The sequence below is a fragment of the Staurois parvus genome, unplaced genomic scaffold (genome assembly GCF_062004578.1).
Source record: "Staurois parvus isolate SC_StPar_1 unplaced genomic scaffold, SC_StPar_1.0 ptg000321l, whole genome shotgun sequence".
Taxonomy (NCBI): domain Eukaryota; kingdom Metazoa; phylum Chordata; class Amphibia; order Anura; family Ranidae; genus Staurois; species Staurois parvus.
In genome coordinates this window covers 10,549,585-10,571,860 of record NW_028318117.1, presented here as the reverse complement: position 1 = coordinate 10,571,860, position 22,276 = coordinate 10,549,585, and the positions used below count along the sequence as shown (strand labels likewise).

Sequence of the window (22,276 nt, the reverse complement as noted above, 5' to 3'; positions counted from 1 at the left end):
TACATACTGTATGTGTGAACCAGGGCTTATTGTGCTTTTTACTGAAAGTTATTGCATTTGTTACTGCAAGAGCTATTGCTGCAAGTGGTGGTATGCCTGGTTACTGCAAATGTTGTATCTGTACTGCAAGAGTTCTGCACCTTTTGTCATCAGTGATCATACTAATGCTAATTACTGTGCTCTGCAAGCATCCTTGTTACTCTTTAACTTGCATACCAATAAAATACACCAAATGTTAACTCTTCATGCACTCTGTGTGTTGCTTCCTTACGTTGGGTACTCTGTCTCTGGCCCCATCCACAGGTTACTTTCTATGTCCATGGTAGAGGGACTATCCCTCACTTTTTGTGCCAGTGACTACTGTCACTCCAACAAGAAATGAATACAAAAAACAAATCACAAACCCATCTAGCGCACTACAGGTCCCAGCTTTCAAGTTCCAATGTCCAATAGACTGTGGGGATGGGGGGGAGCGAATTTCAGAATTAAAATTGCCAAAGGATCCTGCAGCTACCAATAGACCAGGGAAGATCCGAAATTAGCTTGAAGAAATGAATGTACAACAGCGAGGGATCTCCAACAGCAATACATGTCATTTTATTGAGCAATTAAAAAATAGTAGAAATGAATACAAAAAACAAATCACAAACCAATCTAGCGCACTACAGGTCCCAGCTTTCAAGTTCCAATGTCCAATAGACTGTGGGGATGGGGGGGGGGGCGAATTTCAGAATTAAAATTGCTAAAGGATCCTGCAGCTACCAATAGACCAGGGAAGATCCGAAATTAGCTTGAAGAAATGAATGTACAGCAGCGAGGGATCTCCAACAGCAATACATGTCATTTTATTGAGCAATTAAAAAATAGTACACTCAGGTACTTAACAAACAGCTCTGGTGCAGATCTCAACATAAAAGTAATTCTAAGTGTGTGTAGTAAAGGACCACTAAGAATACCTCAGTCGGCATATTGAGGGAGTGAGTTTGACAGCTGCGCAAGTACTATGTGACATAAAAAATTGCAGCATCCACCATTTTATTCACTAGGGTGTCTGCTTTAAAAAAAATTATAATGTTTGGGGGTTCACACTAATTTCCTAGCAAAAATAATGATTATTTTTCACGTGAAAAAAAAGTGTCAGAAAAGGCTTGGTCTTCAGGTGGTTAGAAGAGTGAGAGATGTGTGGCATAAACTTCTAATGCTGGGCATAAAATGCTTCCACCCCTCAAATTGACCCCTTTTTGGAAAGTAGACACCCCAAACTATTTGCTGAGAGGAATGTTGAGTCAATAGAAGAATGTCTTTTTTTTGGAAAATGACAAAGAAAAACATTTTATTTACACAAAATTGTCATTTAAATGATTTTTTGCTCACACAAGCCCTGGGTATATGTGGAATTACTCCCCAAAATACATTCTGCTTCCTCTCTCGAGTATGGGGGTACCACATGTGAGAGACTTTTTGGCAGTCTAGCCAAGTACGGGACCCCAAAATCCAATAAGCACCTTCAGGCTTCTAAAGGGCTTTATTTTCTCATTAAACTTCCTGACTACCTATCACAGTTTTGGAGGCCCTGAAATGCCAGGATAGCACCAACCCCCCAAATGACCCCTTTTTGGAAAGTAGACACCCCTGTCAGTGTTACATGGTCTGTTTCAAGTGTCTAACTGCTACTTTTGCTAGACAGCCTGGTCTCTTGAATAATAACAAACTTACTGGGGGGAAATGAAAAAGCCCAAATATACAAAACAAATAGAAGAAAACAAATACAGCCACCTCATCTTAGAATTGGTACATTTCTGCTTTTGGGTTTAGTACCACTTTAATAACTCTACTAAAATCTTTTGAAAAAAAAAGCACCCTAGATTATCCCTCGCTTTCTATGTCTTTCACAACCTATTCTCTGACAACAGTGAGGGAAATCCTATTCAGTGGGGATACCAGATCATACACTCGTGCACTAGTAGTGGGTACAGTATGCTGTAATATTTCTGAAGACTCAAATGTGGCCTCTGCCCCATCTTACCACTTTTTTTTTCTATATTTTTCAGTAAAATACTGGGGTTAAAATAGTGTAGTGCCTGCCGAACGTGACAGTGGGTAAAATTTCTGCCACGGTCACAAAGAAAAGTATCACAGCCATGGCATGTGTACACCCCTAGCCACTGCTGACCAGCTAAATGGGGAGCAGTTGAGGGGCAGTAAAAACGTTGCTCAACTGCATTGCTTTACCTCCCCCAACCACTAGTATAAACAAACCCTTCAGTGGGATTTATCACCTCCAGCCTATGTCCTCTATCTGCCCCCCCCCCCCCACTCATGATAAATATGTAGGCTTTTGCTGCATGTAGATCTTCTACTCACTCCATTTGAACTGATATGTTAAGCAATTCGGTTATCTGTTGCTTTGAGCTGGATTATACTTCTCCAGTACAACGCAGTACAGGTTTGGGGAACCATTTAGGCTGAACTAGTTTGCAGGACAGAGTCCTCACAACTGATTGTTGTGGTATAAGCAGGGCTGCTGTTAGAAACCACGGGGCCCCATACAGTCAACCTGACAGGGCCCCCTAAACCACAGGGCCCAGTGCAGCCAACCTGACAAGCCCTCCCCCCATTCCCACAAAAAAACACAGTTTACCATGCTTCAATCATGAATGAAAACAGTGATTGATTGGTAACAATCACTCATTGTGTTCATTCAGGAAAGGAAGGGGCTGGTAAATGTGACATTTTTATCAGACCGTTCCCCGCTCTCCATCCTGAAGAATCCTATTGTATAGCGAAACAAAAAGAAAGCGATCCAACCTTGCGCATTACCTCAGTAAAATGTGATTTTATTGAATTTTAAAATATACTCACAGAGAAGTATAACAAGCAGAGGTAATGCGCAAGGTTGGTGCGCTTTCTTTTTGTATCACTTTACAGTATTGGTCGGGCTTCCCCAGCCTTGTTTAGAGCCACGCAACCTTTGATGCTTTGGTGGTGAATTTCTCCAAGTTCCATGTCCATCTCTCCACCCTTGTTCTGGGTCATAGAGTGCAGGAGGTGTTGTTTTTTGGATCCTATTGTATGCAGCTGATGAGAATGAGAGGAGGGAAGGCGTAAACATTACAGTTGTGGGGGCAGCAGGGGGAAATGTATGGTGTACAGGGAGGGTGATGGGTGCAAAAGGGTGGGCCAGTTACTGTAACTGTTTCCCGTATGACCCTCTCTGCAGTAGCTGAGAGCTGGCTTCTTCCCTCTCCCTCTCACTGGCTTTCAGCTGCTGCAGAGAGAGCCGTACAGGGGATCGGTTCCAGTAATTGACCCCCGCCATGCCGATCACTCTCCCTGCACTTATCCAATTCACCCAGCTGCCTGGGCCCTTCTGCTGGCCTGGGCCCCATACAGGAGGACTGGTGGTACTCCCTTATCCACGGCCCTGGGTATAAGCAGTACCTAGTCTTATCTTGCTGGTCATTACAGCCCTTACAGGAATTTTCAACCTTTGGGGACGGGAAAACCATTAATGAAAATGTAACACCATATGTTTCATTATAAAAGAAATACTCTTTTACATTCCACATTACGAATAAAATGTTAATTACTACCAGCAATAACAGGTAAAAATAACAACATGAAACAAAAGTAAAATGAAAACTATTTGACAAGATAAATGATCACAACATTACAGTCAGATATTCATCTACAGTTGGTGCAGCATAGAGTTGAAAGGTCAGACAATTCCAGTTACTACTGCATCTCACCTTCCAAAATACACGTTACTTGTATAAATTAACATACATTAAAATGATACAATTAAAATATTAATGTGTAGAGCGAAAAGAAACATTTGTATATCACTGTATAACATATAGGCTCCATGCACACTGGGCGTATTAATAACAATGGTAGTGTAAGCTGTGTAAAGTCATGTTAAAAATGTTTTTTTTTAGCGTTTAGCTGCATTTTATCGCTTTTCTGTTTTTGGCATTTTTTTTACACACACAAAAAAATTTGCTAAACAAAAGTCCAAAAACGCGTTTGCCGCATTTATCCATCTTTTTCCACATTTTGCAGCATTAGAGCATTTTACAGCTAAAAAAACTCCTCCAGAAACCCACTAGTTCTGGGGGTTTTTCCCAGCCAAAAAATGCCCCTGCGAAAAGATGCTGATTAAAGCCTATGTGTGCATGGACACTTAGGATAACATACTGGGGAGTTTACTGGCTGTAGAAAAAAACCACCAAAAGCCAAAAACAGCAGCTGTAAAAACGTTCAGTGTGCATGAGGACTTACTCTTAAAATGCTTACATATATTATTTATTAAAATACAAGCTCATGGATCATACATGTGGGGGCCATCCACAGCTAGAAGAAAAGACAAGATATTCAAAATATCAAATCAGGTAGTTAAAGCGGACCTCGCATTGAAATGCAAGGTCTGCCTTTGGGGGTTGATTTACCAAATGCAAATTGCCTGTTCACTGTGCAAGGGAATTTGCTCCAAAGCTTAGTGAACGAAGCTTCCATCATCTAATCATGTACAAGCAAAAATTATGTTTTTTTTTTCCTTGCATGTGATTGGGTTGTATTTGCAAAATGACATTTCCCTGTATTTACTAAGCTCTTGGGAAAACTCCTTTGCATTGTACAACTTCCCTTACAAAGGGACCAGCCTATTTGCTTTTAGTAAATAAACCCCTATAAGCGGACCTCGCATTTAAAATTCTTTATTTAAAGCAGAACTCCAATTTAATATTTTTTTTGATTGGCTGCTCTTTTTTTCTAGGGCTGAATATTAAGCTCATACTCACCTGACCCGACAATCCTACATAAAAATGACGCTCCCCCATGGTCTAGTCGTGGACTGTTCCTGTTTGAGGCGCACGCATTGAGCATGCTGATGTCAGGAACAGTCCATTCACAGGACCTCTGGACTGTGGGAGAGGGCAAGAGCCGAAAGGACCGATTTTGTGTGGGAAGGATCGGCGGATCAGGTGACTATTTCTTCGGTGTCCTCTCCCCTAGAACAAAACAAGCATTTGACCCATGCAGTGCTGGCAAAAAACATTTTCCCCGAATTTCTGCTTTAAGATTTTTAGCAGAGTACAAAATACCATAAAGAAGAAACCAAAAAAAAAACAAATACATTTTTGGGGAAAAAACAGAGAGAAAACTTTCCACCCATAGAACAAGTATTCCAGGCAATACGAAGGTCTGACCTGTAAAGGGATTCTTTTTCACCTTTAGCCTGGTTCACATATATGCAAATTGGATGCGTTTTGAACTGCATCCAATTCGCATGACATGTGAACCTGCAGCCTCTTCAATGGAGCCGGTTCACACATGTGCGTGCTGGCCGAAGTGCACTTTCATAGAGAGTCCGGTACGATTTTGAGCCTTATTCAGCTGCAATTGCTGATGTCATACACTTTGACAATTTGCACCTGAACCACTGAACAAAGTCGTACCGGAGGGGGCTGAATTCGTGTTGTCAAAACTGGCCCACACATATGTGAACATAGGCTTATAGAATCCACAGTTTAGAGTTTCATTAAAAAAATTTAAAATAAAGTGAAAAAAGGGGACTAGATGAGGGAAGGGAGGGGAAACACGGTCAGACACTCAGTCACAGTGTCAACATCAAACGACCATCGAGGGCAAAAGGCCCTCAGAGGAGGGATTTGCATTCTCCAAGTCATATGTTGAAACTCCAGGAGTCAGGGGGCATGACTCAATTGAGTTAGGAGGGACCTCGTATTTTACTGCAAAGCCTGCTCTAACTAGGTTTCATATTTTGAATACCTTGTCCTTTAACTAAACGTGTCTTCTGGTTTCGGGTACCTGCTGTTAACAAGTGCAAAATGTACCTGTAAGGAAAAAAGGTTAAAGTTGTAGTTACCTCACCAATGTCATTTGCCCGTTGTGGCTAAGCAAGGATTGAATGATACTGGGGGATACAAAGCAGCCAAAACTACATGAGAAGTTGCTCTTGCATTGGAAAGTCTTATAAGATTTGTCCTGCTCTGCATTCCCCAGGAATGTCCCAGAAGGGTGGTGACTCTACACCCAGGGATTTGGAAGAGGGGGTTAAGGTAAGCAACAATGTACTTCTTTTTTTAGATTTTTACAGGTACCTTCTGCACCTACTAACAGTTGGTGATTTTGAAAAGAAGATGCCTGGACAGTATAAGTGGACCTTGCATTGTATAGCAATGTTTAATTTAAGCTGGTAAATTGTATAAAAGATATTAAGGCAGATACAACTTTAAACTAGGTTGAGGTCAGAATCAGGAATCAAATACAATTCTATCAACCCTGTAAAATTTCCTGAATCAATACGGATGGTTCCTATTTTTTCCAGTGTCTGAGCATGCTTGCTAACATATATAAACATACATATTTATACTCATTGATTTTGATGGATGGTACAACACTCATCCTATATTAGTGGCAAATCTGAGACACGTTTGAGAAAATTCCCAATAATAAAGCTGCTGATGGTCCATTTGTTGCTATTAATATTTATCTGTTCTTTTTAAATAAAAATGTTCATTGCATGTATGTATGTACAGCATATGTATGTGCTTGCCTTTGTACAAAGTAATATATTCTTGACAAGTATCTTCATTAAATACATCATTCATTCTTCTTTTCTTCCTTTATTTGCACAACTCTTACACTCTATGCAATGAGAGTGCATGCATTACGGACAGGAAAAGTGCATGTTGGGTTTTCAACCATCATATTCACAGATTCGGTTGGTCTGCCAATGATCTGAACCATCCAGCAGGCGTCTTAAAAATCCAGCAGTTGCAAGCAGCAAGCGCCCCACTCCTTGAAGAGCTTTTGATAGGACTTTTAAAAACTCTCTATAGAAGTAAACACATGTATCAGCTCTGTTATAAATACAGTATATTGTTACACTTATCAAACTCTATCATTAAATTACGTCCCCTAGAAAAAAACAGCTTTTGGATTGGGATTTCTCCATGTAACAACATAGGCCGTCTCTACCTAGCATTACCCTCTAGTAAGCAGCAGTAGGAACCACATTCCTTGATGCTTACATTACTTAGTGATCAGAAGTCTACATACTAAATTATACAGTAATTTCAAGTCATAAACATTTTTTAAAGGGTAAACCCATGATTCTGGTGCAACACAGCATTTTCAATTTTCTAAAGAGTATGTGTGTTTGTATCTAAGCATGTTGGATAGCAACTTTAGATTGTAAACTTCTGATGGTAGGGAATAATGTGAATGTATAGTATGAAAAGTGCTGCACATATTGTTGGTGCTATATTAATTTCTATAATAAATGACATAGTTGGCTAGGCTGAATAATGACACTTGTCCATCCAGTTCAATCTGAGTGTGTGTGTGTGTTTATGTCACTACCATTTTCTATAATATTTAAGATTTGCTAATCCTAAAAAATCTGATGACGTTGTGCATGGTAACCAATCAGCTTCTAACTTCAGCTTGTTCAATAACGTTTTGTAAATAAAACCTGAAAGCTAATTGGTTTCTATGCAGAGCTGCACCAGATTTTATACTCTCCAGTTTTAGTAAATAACCCCCATTGTGTTTGCCAAGAAACACATCTAAAAGTTTTTTTAATTTATGTAAACTCCCCACTGACACCACTAAATGTGGTCAAATGACTGCCATTTGAACATTTTGCAGTATTAGACCCAAAACTGAAAATTTGATATATTGCAGCATACTACTCCTTAGATGTTCTGACTGCAATAGTTTTCTGTTTTAGGCCTTTTACCCTCTATTTCACCTGGTGATCTGGCCAGTAACACACTTCCTGTATTAGAGTGCCTACACTCTGGATGAAGGTGCACATGGGGCACAGTAGACAGCAGCAATGTTAATCTGGGGGGGAGGGAAGTGTTAGACCTACTAGTATATATATATATATATATATATATATATATATATATATATATATATATATATATATAAATATATACACTAAAAAACTGAAGCCAAACTCCAGCTCACACTGCTGACACACAAGCAGTTACAGCTTTTTTCTTTTGGGATAAAGGTTTTACATAAATAAATAAAAGCTTGTTCTGAAAAACAAAAGACCTACTGGCCAGAGCACCAGATGAAAATAAAGAAAAGAAAGCCTAAAAAAGACAACTAATGCAGCCACCACATCTAAGAATTGGTAAGCTGCAATAGTATAAATGTTTACTTTTGAGTTTAATACTGCTTTAACTTATGTATAGTCTAAGTCATAGCTGAACAATTGGGTAACAGGCTTATTCATAATTTTCAGTCTATTAAAAATACAATGTAACATGATATCTGAATGGCAGAGAGAATCCTGTCATTAATCTGACTCTCCTTCATTCAGAGTTGATGTTTCATTGGGTGTAAACAATTTACGGGCTTTTCTCAGTGGATGGGAGGGGAGGAGGGGACAGGCCCCCTATAGTCCATCTTGAATGCAGCTCAGCCTGAAGACCCATAAGTACTATGGTTGCCAGAAGTTTAGCACCAGGAAGAAGACCCTTCAGCACCCTAAAGAAAAGATTTCTACATGAAGTAGTAGCCTGCACGATGTGGGACATCCTTCGTTACAGGTAAATTATTTGACTGCAGCTATTGGGGAAAAATAAATTTTGACTAAGCATCAAGGTACCCAGATCTCTCACCTGAGCACTTTCTTGGGTCCCAGACACTGGAAGTCACAGCTCATAGAGTACAATCCATAGAAGGTGGCCTTAACATTAAGACTACCAAACAGATCACGTGGGTTTAGCTTGTAGATATCAAATGTTATTCGTGCAATATCCCGGCTATTCTTTGGTTTCACCTGCTGCAGGGAATATGATAAGACACCCTGCAGAGAAAAAAAACGCAAGCTGAACATTACATCATATATGCAAACAAAGCAAAACTACGGAGAATATATACTACATAATATGTCTTTTAGGCTATGCTCACATAGGCATTGAAACTAAAAAGCTTCTGAAAAACCAGTTCTTTACACAAGGGTAAATGAGGCCTTAGGGTTCATTCACACCAGCAACCCATGCTGAACACAAATATATAGAAAGTGCAGTGCTAAAAGAAATATGCATGGTATATATATATATATATATATATATATATATATATATATATATATATGCTCAAAATTTTTTTTTTTTTAATATCAGTGTACAACAACAAAGTGTTAAAAACAATGAATAGATGAATAGTGACCGTTCGTGATAGGTGAACTATTCAGAAGTTGATAGTGACTTTTCCAATCCTGTGGTCTGGTGACAAATAGTAAAAATGCGCACTCACCAGATGCATATTTTCAATACGCCTGTGATGAATAAACCAGAGGTCCCCCTCATGGGATGGGATGGGATGGACAAGCTGAGCTGTTTAGCGGACTCTCCTTCCTCTGGGTGTAGAGCGGCCAGACTGTTACCTCCCTCTGGGAAATGGACAGGATGCTGGGCAGCCTACATCAGGGCATGTGTCAGCCTTCTTGCAGAGCCAGCAAGAAATAGCCCATAGTGTAGTAGTTTTAAAACTGGTATTTATTAATCCACGTGGTAAAATAACTTAGATATAAATAAAAGCAAGTAAAAACAATTACTGACCAAATGTGCAAATATGCAAATAGATGTCACGGCGTGCAGGCCCCTTTTAATGCTGAACACAAGACTGAAGTTGTGAATTAGGACGAAACAGTGCTGATGTGCAGATGCCGGTACATCAAATTTTTTTTTTCTTTGAACTTTATTGAAATGTCAAAATTCAATCTTTTGCTGTCAGTGTGTGGAAAGTGGTGGATTGCATCACACCAAGTGTTGCACTGCAAAATAGTACTGCATGGAATGCTGTGGCATAAACTGGCTTCAAGAAGAACAAGGCTTTATGCATTTTCTTGTCTTACATTGGGACTGCACTGAGCAGCTGGTGTGAATGAGCCCTTAGAATTAAAAATAAATGCTAGCTTATACTACTTCAGTTTAGTAGGTATAGCATTTAGTGCAGGAACCGTAACGCCCTACAATGGATCAGCTGTATCTAACTATAAAGTACTAGATATGTAGATTTCATTTTCATTGACTCTACAATTCTTGAACAGGTGGAAGCATAAAGCAGCTGTGAGACTGCTGTTAAACCAAATATTTTATAGTAATACTGGTGATCACATTATTTAACATTATAACTTCTACTTCCTACATTCTTTAGCATTTCGGAGACTATTGGGTTCTCCATTTATGTTCCCTCAATGTGTTATTTATTCTTTGATTTGTCACACGAGGAAGAGTCAGGTCCAACTCAGGTCCAACTACACAACTATAAAAACCTTGACCTGACTGGTTCTTTTTTGCTTAACTACTCTAACATTCTGCATTGCATTCTAGTGGTATTTCATCATTCATTGTTTTACAACCTGCAAAAGATACAAATTAGTATAAAGAGCACAGATTTAAATATACTGGCACCTTTTTTGGATTCCATTTTTGCCCCTGTTCCAAGACCATGATCACTGAACCATCTTCAAGTGTTTCAAAAAACTCATTGGCATCCAACATCGTCCCATCTTCCTCCAGAACTAAACTCACAATTCCTGTCAAGAAGAGAGCATCCATTGCCTGTACAGAAACAGAAACAGAACAAAGGGTTTTGAGGAAGCCTAAAGATACTCCAGAAATTGCTAGGGGTTCCTTGAGGTGTGGATGATTGACCTCCCATTTGATTGCCCTGCATAGTCCCATGGCCAACACCACTTGGCAGAGCCAGCTGCAGGACACCAATAATCATTTTAACTGTCTATAAGGTGGAATTCAGACCACCAATATAAGGGGCATTTTTCTCACTGATCCCAATGAATTGGGTTTAACAGGGTTTACTTGAGACCTAAAAACTATTTCAAAGGTTCCCCTGGGGTAACATTTTGAGAAGGGCTGCTTTATAGAAATAAAGCACAAGTTGCATAAATACCTAATACGTTTGACAAGTATGTTATAAACCATATCAGCCCATGGGCAGGCTGAGCAGAAGCTGCCGCAACAATCCTTCACAAGGATTACCAGATAGGTGGCCCTGTAGAAGAATATAGCTCCTTCGATATAACAGTTCAAAACAATATATTTTTTGTAACAAATACTGATCCTTATGCTGGCCGCACACATTGCAATTATTTTTGGTTTAATGTTAACTTCTTACATAACAGCACATGTGCTTGGATTTCTTTTTTTTTTCTAGAGACAACTGAATAAAACACACAGTACGTATTCTTTATCATGTACACATGACTAGGGTAACCCATATGTCTCCAAGTCCTTCTACATCTCAACATAGCTACCCATCCCAACTTATACTAAGCAAGAAATGACCAAAGACCTGATTTGGAGAAAATTGGCCAACCCACTGGTCAAACCAACTTTTCTGCAGATACCAACTTGTTACCACTTCCCAGATAATACCCCATTAACTGGGATTCAACAGAGGGCACCATACCTTACATGTGTCACTGCCATGAACTACTCCGAAATGTTAACGCCTCCAAAGACCCCTTTCACCACAGCTCGCAGGTGTGACACCTTACACCTGAGAGCCCTACCGCCAATGCAGAGCCCGCTGAACCCCATCCTGAATGGCAAAAAAACACAAATCCGTGTCCTCCGCATTCAAGCACCACAAAACGCCCAACCTTCTTATTAAGCTTGATCCGTGCCTTCTTCAGCCGATCAACAGACTGGGCAAAACATCACGACATACAACCAACAATCTTGGACCAAATTACCACCATGTCTGGGAAGGTAGTGCGCAGTTGGAGAAAATCATACTTAAATGTTCCAGATGAGAAGCCGCATGGAGCAAATCTTCAGGTTGTTACCACCCGCATGCAAAACCACTATGTCCAGGGCCCTGTCTAGCCAAGCGAAACAATGCAGTTCCGGCAGGACCCTGCACCAAAGGAAGCCCGAAACACCTATCCACCTAACCAAGGCCTCCAACCTAGAAAAACCAAACTGCCGCCCATTAGGCCAGACATCTGCCCTCTTAGCCCCCCAAAAAACAAAGGAGTGTCCCAAAATCCAAACAAGGCAAGCAGCACCATCTGAAAAAACAAAACAAGACAACAAGAAACAAATAGAAGAAAACAGGACACCTGGCAACACAGAGGACGGACAAAAACACGGAAACTGGAAAGAAAGAAAAGCATGTAAGACCAAGAGAGGACGCACATAAAGCCTAAAGTGGTCAGATTCTCACTGGCCAATATGCCTCAAAACCGAGTCCTCCAAACCCCACCTGGCAGCCTCGGTGGCCACCCTAATGTGGAAGGAGTGCGAAGAGTAGCTACCAACATCATGACCTGCAGCCAACAAGCAGCACAGAAAAATAGAGACAACCTGAAAGATGGACAAGGACAAACCATCCTGGTGCATAAGGAAAGAACCCTTGCACAAAAAACAGAAATATTCCTCAACAGCAGAAACAGGTCAAAGAGGAGAACCCCACACTTTGTAGAGGCGCAGATACGTACCCCTGCCCAGCTGATCAGTCTTGGAACTTCGAATGAAGATGACCACCAATGAAAGGGAACAGTCAACATCCTGCAACAATAGACCACCCTGCCCAACTTTGGAAGGACTGACCAACTCACTGATACGGAGAGCCTCATAGAACGCCAACACAAACTCCGTCCAAAGCAACAGGGCCTCATAACGAGAGAAGCAGGCCGTATGAACACGACACAACAACTCCTGCAATATACCGAAGGTAACAGGACGGCAACTATCCAACCTGTGGCAACCCCTCCGATAACCCCGCAGAGCCTGCCGGACCATGAAATCCTTAGTGAAGTCCTGCCCACCTGACAATTTGAACAAGAAAGCAAACCCCCACCAATTTCCGATTGATGGCCGACATTGACACACCCCGCTCAAAGTTCAAACAGATAAAGTACAAGAGAAGGGGGCAAAGAAACACAAGCTCTAAACCTACACCAACACACGACAGAAGGTCCCTCCATTCGTGCCACACCCTAGAATATGCAGACCAAGTAGACCCACTCAAAGAATTCCGAAGCAAACATTCAGTGACTCCAACACAATTTGCTGCAGCAGCCAAGGACGGGGAACTCCACATTGCTCCGCAGCCGGCACCAACTTCCGGAACCTGTCCAGCTGAAACCGAGACAAAGAATCAGCTAATGCTTTAGTAGTCCCAGGCAAATGAACAGCATACAAGACACATTCAACTTCAAATACCGCAAGACTAAGTGACGCAACAAACGTACAACAGGTGAAGAAGAAGCAGAAAGTGGGTTGATAACATGCACCACCCCCATATTATCACAGTGAAGACGGGCCTTATTATCTCTGATAAAATTCCCCCAGATTTTCACCGCAACCAATACCGAAAACAGTTAAAAAAGAACCAAGTTCCACAAGAAGCCAGCATCCCGCCACTCCCTAGGCCATCATTCTGCACTCCATCGGCCACCAAAAAAAGCCCCATAGCCCATAGAACCCACAGCATCCATAAAGAGCTCCAAATCAAAGTTACTGACAGGGCCCTGAAGCCAAAGGAAATGGCCACTGAAGGTGTCCAAAAACTGGTGCTACACCCGCAAATCTGCTCTATGTTCACCACTCAACGTGATGAAATGATGCAGAGAAGAGACCCCCGCAGTGGCAGCTGACTACCGACGGCTAAAAATCCAGCCTATAGGCAAAATGTGGCACACAAAGTTGAGCTTACCCAAGAGGGACTGTACTGCTGCAGTTGGATCTTGCGCTTACCGGCCACCAAGCAAATATCCGCCTTGAGGGCGAGCAGCTTGTTGTCAGGCAGGCGGCACTCCATGGTGAGTGAGTCAATCACAATTCCCAAAAACTAATCACCGCCGTCAGCCCTTCCATCTTATCCGCAGCCAATAGTATGTCAAAGCAGTCCACAACAAGCTGAATCATCGCCAGTAAGACACCACAAGTTGGACAAAGAGGGGGCTCCTGTGATGGCGCTGAGCTCCGGGAGACGAAGAGGGGCTGAAACGCTCCAGAGGCCGAGACCTCTGAGCGATCTGAAGAGGCGGCTCCCCCGAGGCCTCATTCTCTCCACTGAGTAAGGAGAGCACCTGCTTTTGCAGCCAGTCCGTGCCCCAAGAGGTGGCTGCCGACCGCAGCTGGCCCAAAAAGGAATCCATATCGCCCATGACAGAGGGAGGCAGGAAGATTCCTACTCATCCGCTGCTCCCAAGGATGTGCCACTCTTGGACTCCCCCTCGTAAACCCTCCCCCCCCAGCAGCTCCACCTACTCACAGCAACAACCAATCCGGTAAGTGACCACCTTTTTCTGACCAACTGTATTATTAACTCTGTCCTGCCTTGTATCCCCTGTCCCCCTTGTCATGTAGCCCTTCGCCTATTTTTTTTTTTTTTTGCTTTGGGCTTATCTATATATACATTCTATGTACATTCTAATCACAAACTGATACATTTCACACACCCTGCATGATAAAATTGAGCCAAAGAACAAGAAAATATCACCTTATAGAGATCAAGGTTTCATCTTATCTGAATGGAAATTCTCCCTAGGTTTCTCTCAGTACAAGTAAAAACCTTCTCAGCTTCTGAGTAATATTATCCCTACGCTAGAAACAACTACCAGCCACAGGTGGGAGTAAAGTAATTTAAAGCCATGTTTCTCAAATAATGGGACACGGCCCAAAAGTGGGACGCGACCAGGAGTGAACTGGGCCATGGGGCAAGTGCCCCCTAAGCCTCTCTAATTCCCCAATAAAATGTCCAGTGCCCTGACAACATAGCTTAATAAAAACTGCTGGCCGCACTAATAAATATGTTAAGACAGTCAGGACCGCAACATTGGCTGGCCTTAATATTTGTAGTATTGCGGCCAGCAGGTCCCATTAAGGTGGTATGCATGGTGCACTTGCAAAGTGGTCCCAATGCCCTCGCGCTCATTCCTCCTTCCTCCGCGGCAGCGCTAGGAGGAAGTGACATATAACTACACTCCCTTCCAGCCAGCCAGTCGCGCAGGAGAGAAGAAAAGTACCCCTGGACCCAGAGAATGACTCTGCTTGGTACTTTTCCTGGATTGTGGCTGGGTGATGGAGAGCACATTTTTAAAGGAAAGAAAACAGGAAAATGATGGTGATGGGGGGGCGGCTGAAAGTGTGCATGAAAGGGGAGGACTGAAGGAAACCATGAAAGGAGAGGGCATGAAAAGGGGGTCAAGATGGGTATTGAAGAGGGATGTGAAAGGGGCATAGGGAAAGAACATAAAAGTGGAAAGGAAGGGGAACATGAAAGGGTGGGCTAAAGCAGGGAATGGAAGGGGGGGGCGGGGTTGAAGGAGCCCATGAAATGGGGAGACCGAAAACCCTCACACAAATATTGAAATATTGCACAAACTATATTGTTTATTTAAAAAGTCACTGAAGACATTAATACTCTTAACTTAGTGTGCCTTTGAGAGAGTGAGAGGTAGAGGGGACATTGCTTAAAGTGGAGTTCCACCTGGAAGAAAAAATAAATAAAAGTCAGCAGCTACAAAAACTGTAGCTGCTGACTTTTAAAATACACCCACTTACCTGTCCCTCGGTCCAGCAGTGTCCTCACCATGGCAGGTTTCACCGGCTGTCTTCTCTCTCTGGCGCCGGCATCTTCAGTGTGGGAACCTGGCTGTGACACCTTACGGCTTCACAGCCGGGTGCCCACTGCGCATGTGCAAGAAGCGCTGCACTTTGTGAATGGCCCTGTAGTCTTCTGGGAACCCGTCACATGTCCCAGAAGAATACGGGGAGGGAGGGGGAGGACAACTTACACTTCTGATCGCCTAGGCAATCACAGTGGAAGTGGGAGTGAGCACCTGTTTAAAAAGTGCATATACAGGTGTACCTCGGTTTACAAATGCCTCGGTTAACGTAATTTTTGATTTACGAATGAAAATCCATTGAAAATAATGCCTCGGTTTACAAATTTTTTACAGATTTATTTTGCTATACGAAGTGCATGTTGGTTTTTAAATGCAATTGCTGACTTTTTTTCTCTTCACTATAGGTCACAGAATAAGCTGTCACTTTCCCCGGAGCTAAAGGATACTTTGTTTCTTTTATCTCTGGAAACAAACTAATAGGAAACTTTCTTTCTTTTAGCTGGAAAGTGACAGCTTATTCTCTGAGCTATAGTGAAGAAAAAAAAAAAGCCTGTAATTACATTTAAAAACTGGCACTGACCTATAGTGACAGCGACTTTTTAAAAACTTTTTTCTGACCTCCGGAATGGATTAATTGGTTTTCAATGCATTCCAATGGGAAACCGCATTTCGTTTGATGAATTTTTCACAATACGAAACGTCCCTGAGAACGCGTTAAATTCGTAAATCGAGGTACACCTGTACATTGTAGAATACTACACAAGTTGTTTTGTGGAATAAATAATAATGTTTCAGAAATTAATTTAATTTGGGTTGCAACGTAGCCTCCCTAGCGGTCTGATTATGTCCATATTTCTGTGCTCAAAGTGGTACATTTTTTTGCATGCAAATATGTATTTTTTTTATTGTAGGCCTATAATTTTTAGGAATAACTCACTGAAATCTGTCCGAACAAGAGTCTAGTAAACATCCCTGGTATGTTAAAATTTGAAACACGAAATCATAAATTATAATATAATATATAATCATAAAAAATATTAATATAATAATAATAATACATTTAATTGAATAATATAATCAAACCAAAAACACTGAAATTTGAAATAGAACGCCAAGTTCGCACATCACTGAGCAAAGTCGCAAAATCGTTTTCAGTGTCTGATGACGAATTTCCCCACGAATCATTATCACTCAATTCTGCAAGTAGTTCTAATTTACTATCGCTGTTCTCTAGCTGGTCTAAAACTGCTTTTGACCTAAAGGGACGCTTTTTGGATGTCATGGACGTTTTTCAGTTTCCAGGCAATAAGAACAGTAAAAATGCAGGCATAACACAGGACAAAGCAGTAGGGACAAAATGTATGTGAAATGGTTTGATACAGTAATGTTTTACTATGTGATTTTAGTGAATTTAGTGAATGTCACTTTTACAATTTTCAAATTTCCCGCCAGTTCCGTCCCTGTACGTCCTGACGTCGCAGGGAACGGAACCCAGAAGACAGATGCCGGCATCGGCCGGAGGAGATAGCCGGGGACACTGCAGGAGGGACATCGCGGGAGCACAGGACAAGGTAAGTGAAGAAGAGATCCCGGAGCAACGCTGCAAGGAATTCCCGAGTGTAGCTCGGGGTTACCGCTTGTGGTGCTGAAACTTTACCCCAAGCTACACTCGGGAATACCACCAAGGAGGTTAATGGCCAAGGACAAATGTGGGTCCTGTCTCGGTTCCACAGGTTGAGAACCACTGATTTAAAGAGTATCCAAACCAGTGGTTGTCAACCTTTGAGCTAAGGGACCCTCAAATGTCCTAAGGGTCCGCACACAATGTTCAGTATATGTAATGCTTGGGAGGACTGTCAGAAACTGCAGACCTAACAGAAGAATTAAAGTGTGGACATGCTGCAGAAGGCAATGCAAAACTGAGAGCATGTTACATGAGGCTATTAGCGATCAATGCTATTACCCTAATCAATGTTCCCACTACAGACTGCTGAGGTCCAAGGGCCAAACATCATATACCAGAGGGCCAGGTAGGAAGTAGGATGGGCACTAGGGATCTAAATGTAATGCCCCATAGAGCTACTGTTTTGCTAAATCTAGTTTTTAGCCTCACTGTAACCAGAGAGAGCAATATTTGCTTAGTTAGGTCTGCTCTTGGCTCTATAGATATGGGCTCAATTACTTTCCCCTGTCTCCCAGAGAATCCTGGGACATAGTGGGTGGGAGAATCCTGCCCCCCCCCCCCCCAGCCTGCATGTTAAAGTGGTTGTAAAGGCTCAAGGTTTTTTTCTTCATGCATTCTATGCATGAAGGTAAGAAAACCTTTTCTGTGCAGCATCCCCCCCAGCCCCCCTAATACTCACCTAAGCCCCCTCTCGATCCAGCAATGTGCACTGGAGTCTCGGCTATCATGGGACTCCTTCTCCTCATTAGCTGAGACAGGAGCTGCTGTCAATCAGAGTCAGTGAGGAAAAGAGAAGAGAGAGGGGGCAGGGCCGAGTTGCGGCTCCATGTGCGAATGGACACACAGAGTAGTGGCTGGGGAGTGTGCATGTTCGGGTGCCCCCATAGCAAGCTGCTTGCTGTTGGGACACCCCACTGGAGGGAGGGGCCAAGAGCATTGGCTGGGGATCTTTGTGCAAAACCACTGCACACAGCAGGTAAGCATGATATGTTAGTGTTTTTTTTTTTAATTTAAGCCTTTAGAATCACATTAATATCTCCTTCAGTCAATCCCTGGTCAATATGGCAGGTGACCAGTAGGGGGCTGACGGAGGTATAAATAAGCCAGAGTCAAAAGCAGAGGGAGCTCTTGTTCCTGGGGGGTAAGACCCAGTCTGAGGGCTGTGGCATCCTTGGGGAATCCGCGTGGAACTACCAGCATTTTGTGGGGTCCTAGCTACAGTCTGGCTGGGGGACCCCATCCTGTTCTCCTGGAGAATTCTCCAAAAGCCTCTTAAAAAGTCCAGGACACAGTCTGCTAGAGTACTGAAGTTGACTGAGAATTAAAAAATTATATGTGATTATAACAAATATCAAAAAAATTAATGAAAAAATTGGAATGTCAATTCTATGTGAATAAAATTAAAATTAATAAAAAAAAAAAAAAAATTAATAAAACATTAATAAAAAATATGGGAATGTCAATTATTTTCTTTGAATTTGAGATGGTGTTGTTATTCAATTTAGTTTATGTGATAAGTCTGTGTTGGCAGCTTAAACCTCTCCCTCTTGTCTCATCTCCTCTCTCCTCAGCTCAGCCTTCTCAATTGTGCTTTCTTCACTGGCTGCTTTGTTTATTCCTCCATATACGGAACATGCAGAGAAGGGAAAAGAAACATAGTGTCTTATCCGGAATATAAGTGATTTATTGCTCTTTGATCTCCCACTCACATTGTGTAAATGTAAATAACGCTTTGCATACAATGTATCCAGATCATGCTTCAGACAGCCTAGCTGATGTGTTTGTTCTCAGTAAATATACTCGCCGTTCCTCTGTGGATGCGTGATAACGTCACCGCCCCTCCCCTACGCGTTACGCTACAGGGACTCCTAGCTTCCTCTGGGGGATGTGGATGTGGAATCCACATCCCCCAGAGGAAGCTACGAGTCCCTGTAGCGTAACGCGTAGGGGAGGGGCGGTGACGTTATCACGCATCCACAGAGGAACGGCGAGTATATTTACTGAGAACAAACACATCAGCTAGGCTGTCTGAAGCATGATCTGGATACATTGTATGCAAAGCGTTATTTACATTTACACAATGTGAGTGGGAGATCAAAGAGCAATTAATCACTTATATCCCGGATAAGACACTATGTTTCTTTTCCCTTCTCTGCATGTTCCGTATATGGAGGAATAAACAAAGCAGCCAGTGAAGAAAGCACAATTGAGAAGGCTGAGCTGAGGAGAGAGGAGATGAGACAAGAGGGAGAGGTTTAAGCTGCCAACACAGACTTATCACATAAACTAAATTGAATAACAACACCATCTCAAATTCAAAGAAAATAATTGACATTCCCATATTTTTTATTAATGTTTTATTAATTTTTTTTTTTTTTTTATTAATTTTAATTTTATTCACATAGAATTGACATTCCAATTTTTTCATTAATTTTTTTGATATTTGTTATAATCACATATAATTTTTTAATTCACATTTATAAATTAATTTATGTTAATTGTATATTTAAGCACCATAGAAGTAAGTAATGATTGGATTATAGGTGGTATATTAAGAAATTCACACAATCAAAAAAGGCCAATCACAAAAGGTTGATAACATTGGAGCGCGGTACAGTATAAGAATTTATAGTTTATATTTATACACCTAGAGAGGGTGTAATTAGTGCCTAGCGATCTAATATTTAATAAATATTCACTTAAGCACACAATTAACACTAATAATAGAGTAAGTTAACTCCTGGTGGCTCACAAAAAACTATTTTATTGAAGTTGACTGAGCCTGCACATGGCTGCCTGGATATCAGGAAACAGTGAGTAGCAGCCTTTTGGATCTAAAGACTTTCCTTAGTATTCCTGGGAGAACATTAGCTACTACTCTATACATTCAGGGCTGCATTCCTGTTTTGAGATTCCTGTGTGTTGCTGTTAATCTATACTCTTCAACGGGGGTGCCTTCACCCCAAACTCTTAGTGGAGAGTTAGTGTCCTCATTTCCAAGTTTGCAGTTACTGGAGCATCCTTAGGCTCAACCTCACTCCACTGTGCAGCCTGCACAGCCTGTTTATAGACTCAAGTGTGTGGCAAATGTTGTTTGCCTGGCTGTTGTGTGCCTATCAGGGAATAGAACCTGGGAACCTGGGATCAAACTGCCAGACCAAACCCATCTGTGCACTACATAAACCCTTTTTAAAAGTGAAATTTGCTGTTCCCCATGTTCCTCTAATCTCAGACAGAAAGTTTCATCTTTTCATCTGTTCTTTATATTTCATGGGTTTTTTTAATCATACCCAGAGGTCCTACCACCAATGTCTATCCAAAGGCACCTCCTTTCATAAGGTGACAACTCAATTCACCTGCAGTGTTGTCACCTTTTCCTGTACATTCCCAAAGTTGGACTGCATGCAGCCATACCATTGGGGAGACTCACCGCTCTATTTATACTGTGACCATTGTCACTGGGAAAGAAAGAAGGGGAAACACAACATTTTCAGCTGGCTATAGACTAAGTCAAATTTCATTTTAAATGTTTTGTTTTAAGAGCGTTCGATTTTCTAATCATTAATAGGGTCTAATAGATGTTCCTTTTCAATCATAGTGACGAGAAATTTTAAAGGAATAGGATGGAAATTTTCTCAAATGAACATATTTCTAACATTGTCTGTGGTTTTCTTTCAGAAAATTGCATTCATTCGAAAATCAAATGTTAAAATCAAACAAAATGTTGAAGTACTTTTGAACAACATTCAAGTCAGCAAATGTACAGAGAATTTTCGTACAAATTTTCCTACAAACATTTGTTTACAAATCTTGTCCTCAGAGTAAAATATGAGGAGAAATCTTCAATTAGGGACATCTAAGAGGGAATTTCTCTCATTTTGGGAGATTTCCTCTAATCTCCTGTTATGTCTCTGGAACAGCAAATGTAGGGAAATATCTTTAATGATACCCAGAGAGCAAAAAAATCAAACATTACTGTATAAAAGTAGCACATTTCTGTTAGGAACTTCTATAAACACTGAGAATACGACTAAAGTCTTACACCCTGTTAGTGGCAGGATCAAATGAAAACAAAATCACTTATAAATCTTACTTTATCCTTTATCTCACTTATACCTTTGCTACAAGCTCTCGGAGTGTTCCAGCAGTAACCCCTTTACGCAAGCTGCGGTCATGGCTACAAACACGAAAGGGTCTCTGAGGTGGAGCAGACGCTGTTTTCACTCTTCTTGAAATCTCTGACCCCACAGAGGAGACAGACCTGTAAAAGAACCGACACACAAAGATAATGGTGATTGTTCACAAAGCACTACAGAATTTGTTAACAGTCAATGTCATATTTCCTTAAACAACACCATAAACATTAATACCACATAAAATCAGTAAAAGCTGAAAATCTCTTACTTGATTAAAGCTGTCGGACCAATATTTGAAATAAAATCCATGTCTTTCTCCTGACAACAGGCTGGTTGTTGGTTCTTCACAGTCCTGGTTTTTAGTTGGTTATATTGGACTATGAAACCTTCCAACAGACAAACATAGGGTAAAGTTCATCTGAATGGAACAGAGGATCAGACTAGGCATTGCGACACTTGGAACAGGAGCCTGGAGACGGAGTGATGTCACTCATATTCGTATATATAGATTACCATCATGATGAAGAAAAGAGAACAGAGATCATGCAGGCATACAGTCTTACAGAAGATAATCATAATAGTTCTGTGGACTTTGCTTGTTAGAGTCACAGGAATTTATAGCAGAAAGCAATTATTAAGAGATTGCCTTTTGTTACATTTTAATACCATGTGACGTGACCTGCATTTTTCTGAACCAGATCAACACAGGCCACTTCAAGGGCACACAGAAAATATTGGTTGCATTTTGTACAACTGCTGATACACTGCATTTTAACTCAACAAACTGCAACACATGTCTACACA

The 22,276-nt window shown here is 41.4% G+C and overlaps 1 protein-coding gene across 1 annotated transcript; it reads right to left on the bottom strand.

The window, feature by feature from the left end:
* Positions 1-575: 575 nt before the first annotated feature.
* On the bottom strand, positions 576-21,857 carry CIDEB (cell death inducing DFFA like effector b). Its single transcript, XM_089683796.1, has 5 exons — positions 21,741-21,857; positions 21,453-21,597; positions 10,464-10,613; positions 8,664-8,851; positions 576-6,857 (listed from the first exon to the last, which is right to left on the bottom strand). The coding sequence occupies exons 1-5, from the start codon at positions 21,779-21,781 to the stop codon at positions 6,722-6,724; spliced, it is 660 nt and encodes a 219-aa protein (XP_089539922.1). The 5' UTR covers positions 21,782-21,857; the 3' UTR covers positions 576-6,721.
* Between the last annotated feature and the right edge of the window lie 419 nt (positions 21,858-22,276).

Excerpts from the sequence above, each read along its gene's own strand:
- CIDEB (XM_089683796.1), bottom strand. The coding sequence starts at position 21,781 with ATGGATTTTATTTCAAATATTGGTCCGACAGCTTTAATCAA. Across the intron at positions 10,614-21,452 it reads TCCGAGAGCTTGTAGCAAAG|GCAATGGATGCTCTCTTCTT; the intron begins GTATAAGTGAGA and ends GTTTCTGTACAG. Across the intron at positions 8,852-10,463 it reads AAAAATGGAATCCAAAAAAG|GGTGTCTTATCATATTCCCT; the intron begins GTGCCAGTATAT and ends TTTTCTCTGCAG.